This window comes from Lithobates pipiens, unplaced genomic scaffold (genome assembly GCF_037356315.1).
Source record: "Lithobates pipiens isolate NorthernLeopardFrog02 unplaced genomic scaffold, aLitPip1_a1.2 Scaffold_3, whole genome shotgun sequence".
In the NCBI taxonomy this organism is placed as follows: Eukaryota; Metazoa; Chordata; class Amphibia; order Anura; family Ranidae; genus Lithobates; species Lithobates pipiens.
In genome coordinates this window covers 84,857,231-84,875,960 of record NW_027507790.1, presented here as the reverse complement: position 1 = coordinate 84,875,960, position 18,730 = coordinate 84,857,231, and the positions used below count along the sequence as shown (strand labels likewise).

At 42.9% G+C, this 18,730-nt stretch overlaps 1 protein-coding gene across 1 annotated transcript in view; it reads left to right on the top strand.

Moving 5' to 3' along the window:
* Positions 1 to 18,730, top strand: part of P2RX7 (purinergic receptor P2X 7) — a 107,508-nt gene that overhangs the window by 15,797 nt on the left and 72,981 nt on the right. Inside the window, exons 3-5 of the mRNA XM_077461989.1 lie at positions 1,730 to 1,801; positions 4,572 to 4,644; positions 8,816 to 8,909. Of these exons, the coding sequence (XP_077318115.1) occupies positions 1,730 to 1,801; positions 4,572 to 4,644; positions 8,816 to 8,909 (239 nt within the window). The remainder of the gene's footprint in view (positions 1 to 1,729; positions 1,802 to 4,571; positions 4,645 to 8,815; positions 8,910 to 18,730) is intronic.

Below are 18,730 nucleotides of genomic sequence, written 5' to 3'. Positions count from 1 at the left end.
TGCCATATTCTCTAAACATAGGGCTTTTTTGGAAGAGAAAATGTGCAGGTACTCCACTTAGGGATGCATTATGCACATGGTGTGCTGGGTTCAGGAGTGTTATGTGCAGGGCTCAGGAGTGCCTTATGCAATACACACAGGTTGAAGGATTTAGGAGTGCATTATACTTAAGGTTCAGCACAGGGTGCAGAGTTCTGGAGTGCCTTACGCACAGAGTGCAGGGTTTAGGAGTGCTTAGCACACAGAGTGCAGGGTTCAGAAGTGCATTGTGCACAGGTTGCAGAATTCAGGAGTGCATATAACACAGGCCAGTTTTTGATCATAAAATATTTCACCCCCCCCCCCCCCCCCTAAATTAATACAGTACAGTAGAGAGGGTGCAAGTGAGGAAAGTGTAGAAACTCTGTCAAGTTTTTTATTGCTAGTTACAATGCTGCACAAATTGCTAATGGTAGTATCTAATTTCACATACAGTTGCCCCCTTCCTAATTTTGTGTTTTTTTCTTGCGTATTTGTCACACTTAAATGACTCAGATCATGAAACAAATTTTATTATCACACAAAGGTAACCAAAGTAAATACAAAATGCCGTTTTTAAAAGATGGTTTCACTGCAAAAAAGCTGTCCAAACCTGCATGGCTTTATGTGAAAAAGTGATTGACCCCCTAAACCTAATAACTGGTTGTGCCACTCTTGACGGCAACAACTGCAATCAATCGTTTGTGATAACTGCCAATGAGTCTTTCACATTGCTGTGGAGCAATTGTGGCCCACTATTCTTTGCAGAATTGTTTTAATTCAGCCATATTGGAGGGTTTTCCAGCATGAACAGCATGTGTCCAGGCTTTGACTAGGCCACTCCAAAACCAAAATTTTGCTTTGTTTGAACCATTTGGAGGTGGACTTACTGTTGTGTTGTGTTTCGGATCACTGTCCTGCTACATAACCCAAGTGCCCTTGAGCTCGAGGTCACGAACTGTACAGAGTACAGAGGGTGCAAATGGGGAAAGTTTAAAACCTCTGTCAGTTTTTTTAGTGCTGGGTACAATGCTGCACAAACTGCTGGTGGTAGTATCTAATTCCACATTATATATATATATATATATATATATATATATACACACACACACACACACAGTACAAGTATTAGCAAAATCTAGCCAGTCCAGACATTTTAAGGTCACATAATATACAAGCCGTGATCAAGGGGAGTGCTGAACCTCTAAAACACATTATTATTCCATTAAAAAAAAAATCTGGACTTATACAGTATTTAGGTTTTCATTGCTTTCTGGATCTCTAAGACCCCTTTCACACTGAGGCGCTTTACAGGCGCTACATCGCTAAAAATAGACCCGCTCCTGTCTCTCCAGTGTGAAAGCCCAAGTGCTTTCACACTGGAGTGGTGCGCTTGCAGGATGTTAAAAAAACTCCTGCAAGCAGCATCTTTGGATTGTTGTATACACCGCTCCTTCACCGCTCCTGCCCATTGAACTGAATGGGCACCGCTGCCAAACCGCCAGCAGCAGCGATTTGCGGGTTGTTTAAATCCAGGGGTTTCCCCCCGCATCTAGTTTGCATAACAGGAGAGTGTGACCAGCTCTCAATGGAGTCGGTTCACACACCTCCAGGGTGGTCACGGTCCGCACTGGAAAAGGGTCCACACAGGACTGACAGCAGCTGAGTGTTTTTCCTTCATAAACCCTTTGACAATCTTCTTATTTCACAGGGTGGATCTTCATTCTTTGTTCTAACAAACACAATAAAAACAGAAAATCAAAAAGAAGGCAATTGCCCAGAGGTAAATACAACTTATACTTTTATATAATAGCCTTGTTTCCATGCCAGTATTATAATAATAGTTTTACTTTGTGATAATACTGATTTATCAGGGGAAACACTTTCATTTGTTAAGAATCTGTGAACATTTTCATTCTTAAACCCATTTTTAAATATATTATTCAAAAATATATATATAGTATGCTTCTGTCCAAGTAATACATGCTTCTTATACCAAATATGTGGGTTGGTATTTCTTCAGCTAGGATTCAGTTCTTTCCAATAAATGTTAATTCTGAATTTTAGCTACATATAAAGACATACATTATTGCAGATTAAAAATCTTTAGCATGACATTAAACCTATTTTTAAATACAAGTATTTGAATTAAAAAAGTGCTTAAAGCTTGAAAGCGAGTTAAAACTAAGCTAGTTAGATGAGGGTTAATTTTTTTTAATTTTTTGGTTTCAGTGTGTTTTCTTTGGGTCTGACCCACTTATCCTGTGTATCACTGTGAGAGACAGTGGTCCGGAGCAGAAAGCCTGACAGTGGCGGCTGGTGGGTTCTTCTTTTAGGCAAGTGACAAACAAATAACACCCCCCCCCCCCGCACAGCGCGGCACTGACAGCACAACCCCCCCTCCCCCCTGGACGTTTAGGCACTTACCACTCCTCAAGCTTGTGTCTTGTGTCAAGCTTGAGTCTCCTCTTCCGCCAAAGCACTAAGCATCCAATAGGATCACCTAACACTTTTGCCAATCAGGAACAAAGTTTCAAGGGAGAACTTTAGTGTGAAAAAAACAAAAATACAATCGCGATCGTCACACAACAGGGTGGGATAGGAGCGCAAAGCTCTGCGCTCTGAGGCCAAGTCTTTTTTGAAGGCTATTGGAGCCTCTGGTTCTAATCGGGTGCCTCAAAAAAACACCCACCCCGCATTGGAATCCTTGGTCTGGCGCTCTGATATGTAGATCAGGGGGCTGGATGCACGGATAGGGGAGAAGTCACTGGAGCTCGAAGGGGAAAGAGCCAGAGAGCTGCACCTGTGAGGAGTAAAAAATGTTGCTTCTGCTGCCGTCATATAAAAGGTTATCGAGACCTGGGGTTCAAGCGGCCTATTAAGGGTGTGCTTGAGACAGGTGGGATAACCTCTTGCAGGAGGGGGTTGTTGTTGGCACTCTCTCTCTCTGTGAGCAGTCCGTCTCCCATAGCAATGAGAGCAGATCAGTGCCGCAAAGGTCCCCAGCCTGTGCACAGGTATGAAGAATTAGGAGTTAAGTGAGGTCAAGTGTACGTATGGAGTCCACACTTGGTGACACGGCGGGACCCCATACCGTTAGTGGGAGTGAGGTATCGGCGATACGCTGGAGGGGTGGATGGGAACAAGGCTTAGCGTATCCCTCCTAAATGCAAGCTACAATGAAAGTGTACTTTGTCACAAGTACCCAAGAGTTAACTGGAGAATAGTTGTGGTGCAATTGTACATGGTGTAAGTTAATTTCTAAAGCAGAGGCCTACCTTAAGGTGGCCTCAGCCTTGTCCCAGGGCATTGATGAAAACAGCACAGAAGTAAAGCTACTCCATGTGTAGTAAAGAAATCCTGTTGCAGATACCTAGTGTAGCCCAGAAGAACCCACCCTGGAGTAGGTCTTTCATGTTACTCACACTTGGCACCCAACGAGAAGTGGAACATGGAGGAGGTACCAACCACCTGCCTGCTTACAAGCTGTACTCTAGGCTAGTGTTTCTCAAACTTTTTTCAGTCACATGTGAGGTGGGGGGATGGTAAAGCTACACAGTTCGGATGCGTTTTTACTACCCCCCAACTACTTCTTCTTTAGCTGCAGCTGCCAGGGTTGTCCACATGCTGTGGCTGTGAAATTTTGTGGCTGTGGCAGGAATTTATATTCCATGTCACGTTCAGTGGGCAATATTAACCCTGAACGTGACCCATTCAGGTCAAATGGGGCTGCGCTGCAACCCAGTGCATTGCACACAATTGTGGGATGGTGGTGTTGCATTTAGGAGGAACAGGTGGGGAGGAGGTGATACATCGCCACTTTGTCACCTGTCAAACACCTTGGAGTGGTACTCCTTGCCCCTAGTGTGAACGAACAAAATTGTCACACTAACTTAGAAAAGTAGTTCATACCGAGTGTAGAGGTCAAGATCAAAAGTAACAGGCAGACATACTGTACATACACACGTATATAAACATGCATACACGCACACAAGTGCATAAACTCACATACAGATACATACTGTACATACACACATATGGCTCCCACTACTGCCTAGAGAGTAGAGAAGGAGGAGATAGCCGCTGTGGATGAACACAGCGCTGGATTTATACAGGACTCAAGTATTGTAAATATATAGGGAGGTGAGAGGGTGATACAAATATTTGACATTTTTTACCCTAATGCAGGGAGTGTATTAAGGTAAAAAATGTCCTGCCTTTAGAACCACTTTAAATGTACACATTGCCTTTATGCCCTGGTTTTCGTTATCAAATAATATGGTTTTGTGGAGCAGCTGAGAATAAATAGAGGAAGTTCTTGGAGATTCTAAATTATGCTTGGGGAGATAATTACCGGGAATTTTGAAGGTTCAGACCTTTTTATTAGATGTCATTCAGATGCCTCCATGAATGTATTCTTGATACACTTTAGTTTGAAGAGAATACACTCCTAATAAGGTTTTCAGGGGTTGAGGAATACCTATATGTTTATTTCAGTTGTATTGTAAGTAATATAAAATAATTATTCAAGTACATGCTTTTCTACTTTGTAGTTCCCAAGCCCCAAAACAATTTGTTCTCAAGATGATAGCTGCAAAAAAGGCCATGCTGACCCACAGAGTAATGGTATGTTCTCTCTTTCATATTCATGCTTTGTTGGAAATTCAGCTGTTTATATATGAGAAACCTAGCACAGAAGATTTATGAGATCACAATGAACACGATTGTTTGAGTCGGCTGTACTGAAATGTAAAAATAAGGCAAATGCAGTTAGTAAGAACAATAATACTCCGTGGTTTGGCAGTAACAGAGTTGTCAGACATTGAGGAACAGAGCAGGAACAGTTATTTGACTCTAGAGGTGTCTAGATGTACTTTTTCCCCATTCAGTTTTAAGTGCACAACTGTAATGCCGTGTACACACAGTCAGACTTTCCGGTAGAAAAGGTCAGACGGAATCATTTCACCGGATATTTTCCGATCGTGTGTGAGCTTCAGCAGACTTGTTTTTCTGGAAAATTCTGACGGACCTAGAAATAGAACATGTTTTAAATCTTTCCGATGGAATTCCTATTGGGAAAACCATTTGTCTGTATGCTATTCCGATGGACCAAAATGAGGCAAGGGCAGCTATTTGCTACTGGCTATTGAACTTCCTTTTTTAGTCTCGTCATACATCATTGACTTTGGTGTGATCGTATGTAGGCAAGTCCATTTCAGTGGAACTCTGTCGGAAAGACCATCGGAAAGTCCGGTCGTGTGTACGCGGCATAAGAAGGTTGCTTCATGCTGACCATCCTCATAGGTCTATAGTCATCATAGTGCATAAGTGCACTTTCATGTGTGCCAAACCGCATATTGCAGCAGGAACGGAGAAAAGGTCAGGGACTTCTTTCTCCGTATTTTTCGTGGGTAGTGCAGCCCATTAAAATTAATGGGTTGACCTACCCACAATGTGTGCACCAAATGCATATGCACAGACCTGAACACATTCTTAAATTAGTGTTGTTAGACCCCACTGCACAGCACAGTTCCCTCCCCCTTCACATCAAGATCACCTCTTGAGTGTCCTCAGCTCCCCTTTACATCACCCACCCTCCACCCCTTTCAAAGTAGTACTTTTTTACATTTCCTTGACATCAACCCCCCCTGACAGTACTGCCCTCTGCCCCTACTTACATCACCCCCCCATGTTACTGTCTTCAGCCCCCTCCCCCCCATTTCAGTCCTTAGCCACCCACTTCACAGAGCTCACTCTTTCCTGTCCTCATTGCCCCCCAAATTACATTTCTCAGCCCCCCACATCACAGTCCTCAGCCCCCCATATTACTGTGCTCAGCCCCCCACATCACAGTCTTCAGCCCTCCCACATTACTGTCCTTTACCCACCAGACTTACAGTCCTCAGCCTTCCCACTTTAATATCCTCAGCCCCCCCACATTACAGTTCTCAGCCCCCCCACATTACTGCCCTCAGCCACCGCACATTGCTGTCCTTAGCCCCCCCACATTACAGTCCTCAGCCTTCCCACTTTAATGTCCTCAACCCCCCCACATCACAGTCCTCAGCAGCCCACTTTAATGTCCTCAGCCACCCAACTTTCTTGTCCTCAGCCACTTTAATGTTCTCAGGCCCCCCACATTACAATCCTAAGGCCCCCCACTTTAATGTCCTCAGCCTCCCCCTCATATCACAGTCCTCAGGTTCCTTCAACTTTAATGTCCTCAGTCCCCTCACATTACAGTCCTTACCCCCCCACACCCATCACTGTCCTCAGAACCCCCACATTACAATAATCAGCTTCCCCCCACAAACACGTTCAGTCCTTAGCTCCTTTTTACATCAATTGCCCTTCATACTAGTGTCTTCAGCCCCCTTTAACTTCAACGAATCCCCCCACCCCACTATCCTAAATAAGCAGTACCTTTTTTTAAGCTTAAAGAGTAAGTTCACCTTTACAGAAAAATATGTGAGGTGAACTTACACAAGACCCCCCTCTTCACAACCCGCCCCCCCCCCCCCCAGTCCAGCTGACCTGGAGCACGGCAATCTCCCTTTCTGTGCCCTGCTATAGCCACATCATGGGTCCGGGGCTTAGAAATCCTGCAGCTTTCACTCTTCTTGCTCACTGACAGGACAGGCTATGGGGGTTCTGATTGGTCGGCGCTGCCCCTGTGACAGCGACAACCAATTAGAATGCTCCTAAGCACACCTCCTGACAGGGTACGTTTTGAAGATTAAGCTGCAGATAATTTTAAGCCCCGGACCCGACATGGCTATAGCAGGGCTCAGAACAGAAGATCCCCACTCTCCAGGTCAGCAGGACTGGAGGGGGGGGGGGGTGAGGAGGGGGTCCTGTGTAAGTTCACCTTACAGATTTTCTGTACAAGTGAACTTACCTTTTAAGTTTACTTTGCACAATAGGTAAACAGTTGTGAGGTACTGATTGACATTAAAGTGTTATTAAACCCACAACAGTAAAATCAGTCTGTATATGCAGTAAATCATGTTTGTTATACTCACTGTGGAACCTAAAGGGTTAATCCTCTGCATTGTGTAAAAAGGCAGTTTGATCATGTCTTCTCTGATCCTCCCCTTTTTCCACTTTCCCCAATCCATCTATTGCTTTTTTTTTTCTTCTTGGAAGGGTGCATGTGATCAACACAGGGCCAAACAGCACTACCCAGACAAAGGGTCAGGGGTCCTGCAGCCTTATAGGACAGTAAGAGTAGAATGAAAATTCCTACAAGCTTCACCAAGAAACTTATAGAAATCACAAGACTATATACTGCTGATGAGAAAAAAGTCTTTAGTGTTTTATATTTACAAAAAAAATTGCATTTCCATGTTCTGTGTACTGTTGGAGACCAAATATAGTGAATGCAGGGTCCTGGGTTTGGTAACACTTTAAAAGCAGATTAGCATTCTAAGAAGTGAAAATTCATCATGATCTGCTAAATTAATATACCATATGGGTAAGACACAGACAGTTTGGAGGGCAGGGGGAACAGCATGTCTGGAGGAAGGACGGGAGCTGCAAGATAGTGATTCATTGCTAAGACCGCCCTTCATCCTAGAAAACAATCACTTGCTTGTTAACTTCGGGCAGCTGCCACCCTCCATCCAGAACTGTCCCTCCTCCCGCTGATGACTCTGTGGGGATGACAGCTCCTAAATGGTGGGACTGTGACGGTCTAAATGGGACAATCACTCGGTCCGCATTCAGATCACGGTCCGCCATTTAGTGATGCCTGTAGTTTTTGTTTTTAATTATGTTAGAAGTTTTCTTTCATCTAATATCTAATATTGAATGAATGGATACAATCTTGATAGAATAATTGAGTTGTATATATAGATATTTATACCTTCTAGAAATGGATAAAGTGAAATATATGGAAATATATTTATGTGAAAATATACATTTTAATAATAATCTGTGCTTCTCTTTGGAGAACTAACATATGCTATTAATTAGCTCTCACCTTTCCCCATAGGGGAGAAGAGAGGTTTCACATTTCTTAAGATGCAAAAGTTTGTGTATATGTGAGAATAAAAGTTCTTTATATTGCAATATTTCCTGAATAGGATATTAATAAGACCATTGGGTTTTCAATGAATATAATATACATGCTGATTTATGTCGCATTTGATTTAGATGTTATATTGTATATGTTTAATGCTTTCACACATTGTTCTTGCCCACTCCTCAGGAATGTAAATGCATAGAGACTGAACAACCCCCATCCTTGTGTGAGAAGTGGGGGGAAGCTATATTTCATTAGAAGAGTCTGTAGTACAATAAGACTCAGAGGACCTTTAAACCAGCCAGATAAAGTGGGGGTCAGATTTTAGGAGTAAAAGCTAGAAACAGAAACACAGTTGGGCAGACTGATTCAGTCAGACATTGAAGCAAGCTGCCACAGCTTTACACACATACACAAAGACACACATCTGATTCAATCTTCATTTTAAGAATATAATTACATTATTGATGTTATTTTTGCATTTTGATATTGTTCTTGTAATATTTTGCCATTTAATTATTAAATCAATTTTTTAGTTTTTACACGAGAACTGAACAGATTTTCTTTCCTCATCAATATAATTTACAGAATATCTATATTAATTCAGGAATTACGGTATTTTAACAAATTATAATTTAAATTTTTAATGTGGCTACTTTAGATGTAAATAGTATTTAAAGAGCTATATATAAGTGGGCCCTGAGACATGCATTACAGAACATTCAATGTCTGTTACAGGTGTTACATTTTAATCTCTTCACTTGAATCTTGCAGGTATTCAAACTGGAAGATGTATACAGTATAACTCCACTTTTAAAACTTGTGAGGTGAGAGCATGGTGTCCTGTGGAGTCCAAAAGTAATCCAGAGTAAGTAGTCTGTTTATATGTATAGTCAATAGAAAAAGAAACGGTCTGAGTACTGCCTCTTAAAATGACACACCTCCATCCCTAATTACATACAATAAAACAAGCTTTGCCCATGAGACTTTGAATGAGGTGATCATAGAGGTCATAATGAGTAAATAGAGTGAACTAATCTCAGGGTTTATTTGAATTCACAAAAATATCATAAATAAGCATGGGCATAAAAACAACACAATGAAAATAGCTTACAACCATAAACACGTTTGATATAATGATGGAAATATAAAGTATGCATATACATCTGTATAGTCGACCCGTTTAACAAGTTCTGCTCCCTTCCTCAGGGGTTGATGCATGTGCAGGGTATCTATAAGATAAAGCATACAGTAATGGTTGTGGTTAGAGAGGAAGCACAGGTAAGAAACCTCATACTTACAATTTGGCTAATTGATCCCAAGGACTGATCCCCAATGGTGACAACAAAAGGTGCTCCAAATGGGAACTGAAGGAGCAGGGCCCGCAGCAGCCAAACAGAGGCCAGGCACAGGGCGAACATGGCAAAGAACTTGAGTGTGTCCCTTGATGTGCCCAATTGGCCGTATTTACCATGACAACGATCACAAAAATGTATGTATTTAAGTCCTTTTAAAATTACCACAATAGTAATCTGAGAGTATAAGTATATAGAGCATATCAATGTCATATAATGAGGTCCATGGAAGTATGGGCAAGGGTGAAAAAAGGGGAGGAGAGAGTGAAAGAAAGTGAGAAAAACAGCAAATGTAAGAAAAGGTAGCAGAAGTAGAAAGATGTAGAAAAAGGTGAAAAAGAAGAAAGAAAAAAATGTGTCCCTTTGTGTACCCCATTGACCGACCATGTACGCCATGACAACTGTAACAAAATGATATATGTATCTAAGTCCATTAGTAGTTACTATATTGGTAATCTGGGATTATAAATATATATAGAAAGTATCCATGTCATATAATGAGGTCTATGAGAGTATGGGCAGGGGTGCATGTAGGGTAGGAGAGAGTGAGAAAAGCAGTGAGCGTGAGAAAAGGTCAAAGAAGTAGAAAAATATTGGGAAACATCCCACTGGATTATAAGAAATGTTGCAAAGTGTAGATATAAGAACCACACTATGAGGGTTATTTACTAAAGGCAAACCCACTTTGCACTGGAAGTGCACTTGGAAGTAAAGTCGCTGTAGGTCTGAGGGGGACATGCAAGGAAAATAAAAAACACCTTTTTTGCTTAAACATGATTAGATGGTAAAATCAGCAGAGCTTCCACTCATTTCAGATCTACCCCTTAGATTTAGAGTGACTGCACTTCCAAGTGCACTTGCAGTGCAAAGTGGATTTGCCTTTTGTAAATAACCCCCTACCTGTGTGCAAGTGAAAAGAGATGAAGATGTCATCATAAATGCCAGTGGCATCATGCTTACCCATGTGTATGACCTCACGTGTGTGAGATCAAAAGCCAACTGAAAGAGTTCGCCATGTCGGCCCCCTTGCCTAAATCCCCGGGCGGGTTCAGCAGGCTCTGCCCCTAATGCCATACAACATATGGCGATGGTGCAAGCACGTAATGCGCTTGCTACCATGTGAGAGCACGCAGGACGCACGTTCCTCTAGCCAACTGGATGAAATACTACATCCCAAATGTGGAGACGCCGCAGATGCTGACGTCCCACGATGGGTTTAGGGGCATGGCGCCAATGTACTGGTGTCCCTGCCCATCCGAGTAGCAGAGAGGAGGGGACAGCGGAGGTAAACCTCCCCATGTGTACATCACAGCTCCTGGAGGGAAAACAAGCCATGATCACCAGTGGGAACTGTACAATGGAACCAAGTCCATAGGCTAACCAGGATAAGGATTAGAAATATACATGTATAATGGATGTTTAAATATGATGGAAAAAGTATGACCATGAGGACAGCGACAGACCAAAAAGGATATGTAAGTGTCTTCCACCTTGGTTCAATAGAAAAAGAAACAGTTTGCATACTGTCTCTTAAAATCACACACCTCCATCCATAATAACATACAATATAACAAGCTTACCCCATGTGACTTTGACTGAGGTAACCATAGGAGTCATAACATTGATTTGAAATGGCAAAAACATCATTATAAATAAGCATGGGCATAAAAACAACATGAAGGAAATAGCTTACAACCATAACCATGCTTGATACAATGATGGAAATACAAAGTATGCATATACATCTGTATACTCAACACTAGGGATGAGCTTCGAGTTCGAGTCGAACTCATGTTCGACTCGAACATTGCCTGTTCGCCTGTTCAGCGAACAGTGAACAATTTGGGCTGTTCGCAGCAAATTCAAAAAGCCGGAACACCCTATACAAGTCTATGGGAGAAATCTAAAGTGCTCATTTTAAAGGGTAATATGCAGGTTACTGTCCTAAAAAGTGTTTGGGGACCCGGGTCCTGCCCCAGGGGACATGGATCAATGCAAAAAAAAGTTTTAAAAACGGACGTTTTTTCAGGAGCAGTGATTTTAATAATGATTAAAGTGAAACAATAAAAGTGTAATATAGCTGGGGGGTATCTATAGTATGCCTGTGAAGGGGCGCATGTTTCTGCTGCTTAGAACTGTCCCTGCACAAAGTGTCATTTGTGCCGGAAAAAAAGTCTTTTAACCACCTTCAGACCGGACCATTTTGCTGGTAAATGACCAGAGGTCTTTTTACAATTTGGCACTGCGCTGCTTTAACTGGTAATTGCGCGGTCATGCAATGTTGTACCCAAACAAAATTTGCGTCCTTTTCTTCCCACAAATAGAGCTTTCTTTTGATGGTATTTGATTGCCTCTGCGATTTTTATTTTTTGCGATATAAACGTAAAAAGACCGCAAATTTTGAAAAAAAATGATATTTTCTACTTTTTGTTATTAGAAAAATCCAATAAACTCAATTTTAGTCATACATTTAGGCCAAAATGTATTCAGCCACATGTCTTTGGTAAAAAAAAAGTCAATAATTGTATATTTATTGGTTTGCGCAAAAGTTGTCACATCTACAAACTAAGGTACGTTTTCTGGAATTTACGCAGCTTTTAGTTTACGACTGCCTATCTCATTTCTTGAGGTGCTAAAATGGCAGGGCAGTACAAAACCCCCCCAAATTACCCCATTTTGGAAAGTAGACACCCTAAGGAAATTGATAAGTGGCATGTTGAGCCCATTGAATATTTAATTTTTTTGCCTCAAGCGATTGAATAATGACAAAAAATATATATATTTTTTTTTTTACACAAAGTTGTCACTAAATGATATATTGCTCACACATGCTATGGGCATATGTGAAATGACACCCCAAAATAAATTCTGCTGCTTCTCCTGAGTACGGGGATACCACATATGTGGGACTTTTTGGGAGCCTAGCCACGTACGGGGCCCCGAAAACCAAGAACCGACTTCAGGTTTTCTAAGGGCGTAAATATTTGACTTCACTCCTCACTACCTATTACAGTTTTGAAGGCCATAAAATGCCAAGATGGCACAAAACCCCCACAAATGACCCCATTTTAGAAAGTAGACACCCCAAGCTATTTGCTGAGAGGCATGTTGAGTCCATGGAATATTTTATATTTTGCCACAAGTTGCGGGAAAATTACAAACTTTTATTTTTATTTATTTTTTTCACAAAGTTGTCACTAAATGATATATTGCTCACGCATGCCATGGGCATATGTGAAATGACACCCCAAAATAAATTCTGCTGCTTCTCCTGAGTAAGGGGATACCACATATGTGGGACTTTTTGGGAGCCTAGCCGCGTACGGGGCCCCGAAAACCAAGCACCGCCTTCAGGCTTTCTAAGGGCGTTACAGTTTTGAAGGCCATAAAATGCCAAGATGGCACAAACCCCCCCCAAATGACCCCATTTTGGAAAGTAGACACCCCTAAATTTAAGGGTACACTAGTGAGACTAGGTAATAAATGGCGGGTGCCCTGAAACTATAAAAAAAATAACTAACCAACCAGCGTCACCTGTAACAGTTATATGGTGATCACTGGTGAAAGGGTTAACTAGGGGGCAATCAGGGGGCTTTATGCGGTAGTATATGGGGGTCCCTGGCGCTATAAAAAGCTGCGGCGAACCTAAATACCTACCTGCCTAACTAGCGTTACCTGTGACACTAATACAGTGATCAGAAAAACGATCGCTTATTAGGCTGGGTTCACACTGGAGCGATGTGGGAACGCCACGAATGCGCGGCGGGTTCCCGCATCACATGCCTCCCGGCGGCAGTTCACACTGCCCTATGCGAACTGCTGGGAGTGTCAGTGAAATGTTAATGACCCCCCCAGATCAGTTCGCATATCGCAGTACGATCTGCAAACTCGGATCGCATGGTGTGAACACCCATGCGATCCGATTCTGCTGCGGACCAAAAAAAGGGTCCCGTGCGAGTTTGCGGCGGGTGCGACACCAATTCAGCCATACTATCTGTATGGCTGAACTCGAATCGCACAGAGATCGGATGTGATTTGCACTGCAGTGCGGTGCGAATCACATCCGTTCTCATAAACCGCTGCAATGTGAACCCAGCCTTAGTGACACTGGCGACGGGGGTGATCACGGGGTTAAACCTTTATTGGGGGGGTTAGGGGGGTACCTTAGAACTAAAGGGGGCTAACCCTAACTGCCCTAACAGTTATTACAGTCACAAATGACACCCGCCGGGTGATCAGGGGGTTAAACCTTTATTAGGTAATAAATGGCGGGTGCCCTGAAACTATAAAAAAGTAACTAACCAACCAGCGTCACCTGTAACAGTTATATGGTGATCACTGGTGAAAGGGTTAACTAGGGGGAAATCAGGGGGCTTTATGCGGTAGTATATGGGGGTCCCTGGCGCTATAAAAAGCTGCGGCGAACCTAAATACCTACCTGCCTAACTAGCGTCACCTGTGACACTAATACAGCGATCAGAAAAATGATCGCTTATTAGGCTGGGTTCACACTGGAGCGATGCGGGAACGCCATGAATCCGCGGCGGGTTCCCGCATCGCATGCCTCCCGGCGGCAGTTCACACTGCCCTATGCGAACTGCTGGGAGTGTCAGTGAAATGTTAATGACACCCCCAGATCAGTTCGCATATCGCAGTGCGATCTGCAAACTCGGATCGCATGGTGTGAACACCCATGCAATCCGATTCTGCTGCGGGCCAAAAAAAGGGTCCCGTGCGAATTTGCGGCGGGTGCGGCGGGTGCGACACGAATTCAGCCATACTATCTGTATGGCTGAACTCGAATCGCACAGAGATCGGATGTGATTTGCACTGCAGTGCGGTGCGAATCACATTCGTTCTCATAAACCGCTGCAATGTGAACCCAGCCTTAGTGACACTGGCGAGGGGGGGTGATCACGGGGTTAAACCTTTATTGGGGGGGTTAGGGGGGCACATTAGAACTAAAGGGGGCTAACCCTAACTGCCCTAACAGTTATTACAGTCACAAATGACACCAATGCAAAAAAAAAAAAAAAGCAATTGGTGTCACTGTGACTGGGGGGGCAGGGGTAATTGGGGGGTGATAGGGGGGTAAAGGGGGGGTGTGAGTGTGCCTGGCATGTTCTACTGTGTAGTGTAGTGCTTGTGCAACTCACCGATGCTCTCTCCTCGGTGCCGGAACGAAAAATACCGACACGGAGGAGAGAATACATCACTTCCTCTCCTGTGTTTACATTACAGGAGAGGAAGTGATGTCACCGGACATTTTCATTCGTCGGGAGCGATCGCGAGGGGGTGGCCATGAATGAATGGCCGTCCCCTCGTCCGGGATCGCTCCCGAACGAATACCGACCGCCGCAGGCACCGGGCGGGCAAGGACGTACATGTAAGCCCTTATGCCTGCCCGTGCCATTCTGTCGACGTACATCGTCGTGCGGCGGTCGGCAAGTGGTTAAAATCACTTGCGGCTAAATTGTCGGCTCCCGTAATACAGAGAACACTCAATGAGTGTTCTCTGTATTAGCCGACAATTCATTCATTCATTCATTCATTAAAAAAAAAAAAAAAAAAAAAAGCGTGGGGGTTCCCCTAAATTCAATTACCAGGCCCTTCAGGTCTGACATGGATATTAAGGGGAACCCCGTGTCAAATTTAAAAAACAAATTGACGTGGGGGTCCCCCTAAATATCCATACCAGACCCTTCAGGTCTGATATGGATATTAAGGGGAACCCCGCATCAAATTAAATTTTTTTTTTACGTGGGGGTCCCCCTAAAAACCCATACCAGACCCTTTATCCGAGCACGCAACCCAGCAGGCCGCAGGAAAAGAGGGGGGGACGAGAGAGCGCCCCCCCCTCCTGAACCGTACCAGGCCACATACCCTCAACATTTGGAGGATGCTTTGGGGGTCTGTGACCCCTCAAAGCACCTTGTCCCCATGTTGATGAGGACAAGGGCCTCATCCTCACAACCCTGGCCGGTGGTTGTGAGGATCTGCGGGCGGGGGGCTTATCAGAATCTGGAAGCCCCCTTTAACAAGGGGACCCCCAGATCCCGCCCCCCCATTTGAAATGGTAAGGGGGTACAAAAGTACCCCTACCATTTCACAAAGAAAGTGTCAAAATGGTTAAATAAGACAAACACACTTTTGAAAAATTCCTTTATTAACACTCTTGCTATCCAGCGACGGATCTCCGGGGTCCAGCGATGGATGATCATATCCAGCGACGGGGGATCTCTCAGTCCAGCACTGTCCATACATCCTTCTTCTGTCTCCACTGCGGAGACTGCTGAGATCCCAGCGCTGATTTCCGTTACATCGGAGGGGGCGGGGTCACCCATACGTCACTGGGGAACCCCTGGCTCCCTTCACCAGCGTCAGAAGGGGCGGGGTCAGGTGATGAGTGGCCTCACCCTCCTAATATAAGAAACGTCAGCGCTGGGATCTCCGCAGTGTCTCCGCAATGGAGACAGAAGAAGGATGTATGGACAGCCCCCCGCCCGCAGACCCTCACAACCACCGGTCAGGGTTGTGAGGATGAGGCCCTTGTCCTCATCAACATGGGGACAAGGTGCTTTGAGGGGTCACAGACCCCCAAAGCATCCTCCCAATGTTGAGGGTATGTGGCCTGGTACGGTTCAGGAGGGAGGGGGGGCCGCTCTCTCATCCCCCCCTCTTTTCCTGCGGCCTGCCAGGTTGCGTGCTCGGATAAAGGGTCTGGTATGGATTTTTAGGGGGACCCCCCACGTCAATTTTTTTTTAAATTTGTTGCGGGGTTCCCCTTAATATCCATATCAGACCTGAAGGGTCTGGTATGGATATTTAGGGGGACCCCCACGTCAATTTTTTTTTTTAATTTGACACGGGGTTCCCCTTAATATCCATGTCAGACCTGAAGGGCCTGGTAATTGAATTTAGGGGAACCCCCACACTTTTTTTTAATTTATTTTTTATCAATGAATGAATGAATTGTCGGCTAATACAGAGAACACTCATTGAGTGTTCTCTGTATTACGGGAGCCGACAATTTAGCCGCAAGTGATTTTAAAAGACTTTTTTTCCTGCACAAATGACACTTTGTGCAGGGACAGTTCTAAGCACCAGAAACATGCGCCCCTTCACAGGCATACGATAGATACCCCCCAGCTACGAAATTTAAAGGAATATTACACTTTTATTGTTTCACTTTAATCATTATTAAAATCACTGCTCCTGAAAAAACTGCCTTTTTTAAAGCTTTTTTTTGCATTGATCCATGTCCCCTGGGGCAGGACCCAGGTCCCCAAACACTTTTTAGGACAGTAACTTGCATATTACCCTTTAAAATGAGCACTTTAGATTGTGAACGTTCGAGTCCCATAGACTTTAATAGGGTTCTAAAGTTCACACGAAGTTTAGGTCTGTTCGCAGGTTCTGGTGCGAACCGAACAGGGGGGTGTTCGGCTCGTCCCTACTCAACACGTTTTGCAAGCTCTGCTCAGGAGTTGATGCATATGCAGGTTATCTATACGATTAATATCAATAAGATATAGCATACAGTGATGGTTGTTGTTAGAGAGGAATCAGGGGGCATAGGCAAGGAACCCCATACTTACACTTCAATGAATAATAAAAAAAAAAGTGAAAACTCTGCGAGAATTGTGAGAGAATTTTAGCTAGAATCGTGCAACTTTAATATATATATATATATATATATATATATATATATATATATATATATATATAGCTATAGATATATTGAAATTCTTTGCTGCGTCCACTGCTGTCCTACTTGGTATTGGAAGAAATGTTTTATTACTAGCTGTGATGCATCCACAATAGTATATTGTGTGTACTGTACTTGTCAAACTGAAAGGATCCCTCTTCACAACTTCACAATAGAATCTGTGTTCTTATGAAATATTAAAATTCCGGGATTGTTTTACTGTATGTTTTACATCATGGCTGAATGTATGTTTCTCAAGATGAATGTGTAATCTATAACAGATATGTTTATTTCTATTAATTGAAAACTCAAACAGTGCACTGATGATAATCTTATTTGCAAAATTATTCAATATTTTAAGTTTAGGTGTCCAGCCAAAACTCTTTTTTTCGTTTTTGAAAAGCCATGGAAAGATTAGACACCCTGCCATGTTTTACTGACATTTCTTCTCACCTAGTTTCCTAGTGACCACAGTTTAACCAGACAGAAAGTTAGTGAAAATCTGAAACAGGGACTCTGACTGAATATAAAAGCTCATAGGGGTTCTAGCTTTTTCTCTACTCTGCCGAAGGAAATACTGTATTTTTATTTCCTTCTGTGTTGCTGCTGAAGGTTTGTCAAGGGATGTGTTTTGGGGTTAAAGTGTTACTAAACCCAGGACCCTGCATTCACAATATCTGGTCTCCCACAATACACAGAACACGGAAATGAAATTATTTTAGTAAATATAAACTGGTAAATACCTTTTCTCATCAGTAGTATATAGCATTCTTGTGACTTCTATCAGTTCCTGATAAAGCTTGTAGGAAGAGTTTTCCTACTGCAATAATTTGTCCTATCAGGATCCACGACCCCTGACCATCTGTCTGGAGAGTGCTGATTGGCCCTGTGCTGATCACATGCACTTTCCCAAGAAAAAAATAAAATCTCTAGCAATACACCCCAAACTGAGCATGTGCAGCTTGACTCCAAAGGCTCTGTCTTATCTGGACATGTTCTGGAGTCAGTGGAAGAAGGGGAGGATCTATACATACAGGACCAAACGGTCAATGCAGAAGATTAACCCCTTAGGTTCCACAGTAAACATAACCAGCATGATTTACTGCATATACAGTCTGATTTTACTGTTGTGGATTTAGTAACACTAACTTACTTCTCCTTTTTATTTAAATACTACAATATGATAAACAAACATATCAACACTGCAAATCTGACACAAAGTTAGCATTCAATGCTAATCTTGGTATATTTTATATTTAGCTGACTTTTTAAAATTGTATGTATATTTTTACCTTTTTTTTTTTTTTTTTTTAATCTTAACCACAATCAATAAAAAAAATATACAAAAGCAGTAAATGATTGTTAACCACTTCACCTCTGGAAGATTTACCCACCTTCATGACAAGGCCATTTTTGGCGATGCAAAACTGCGTTACTTTAACTGACAATTGCACGGTCATGCAACGCTGTAACCAAATATCTCCCTTTTCCCACAAATAGAGCTTTATTTTAGTGCTATTTTATCACCTCTGCGTTTTTTATTGTTTGTGCTATTACCAAAAAAAGACTGACAGTATATTTTACTTCCTGCTATAAAACATATCCAATAAATTTTTTTTTTTTTTT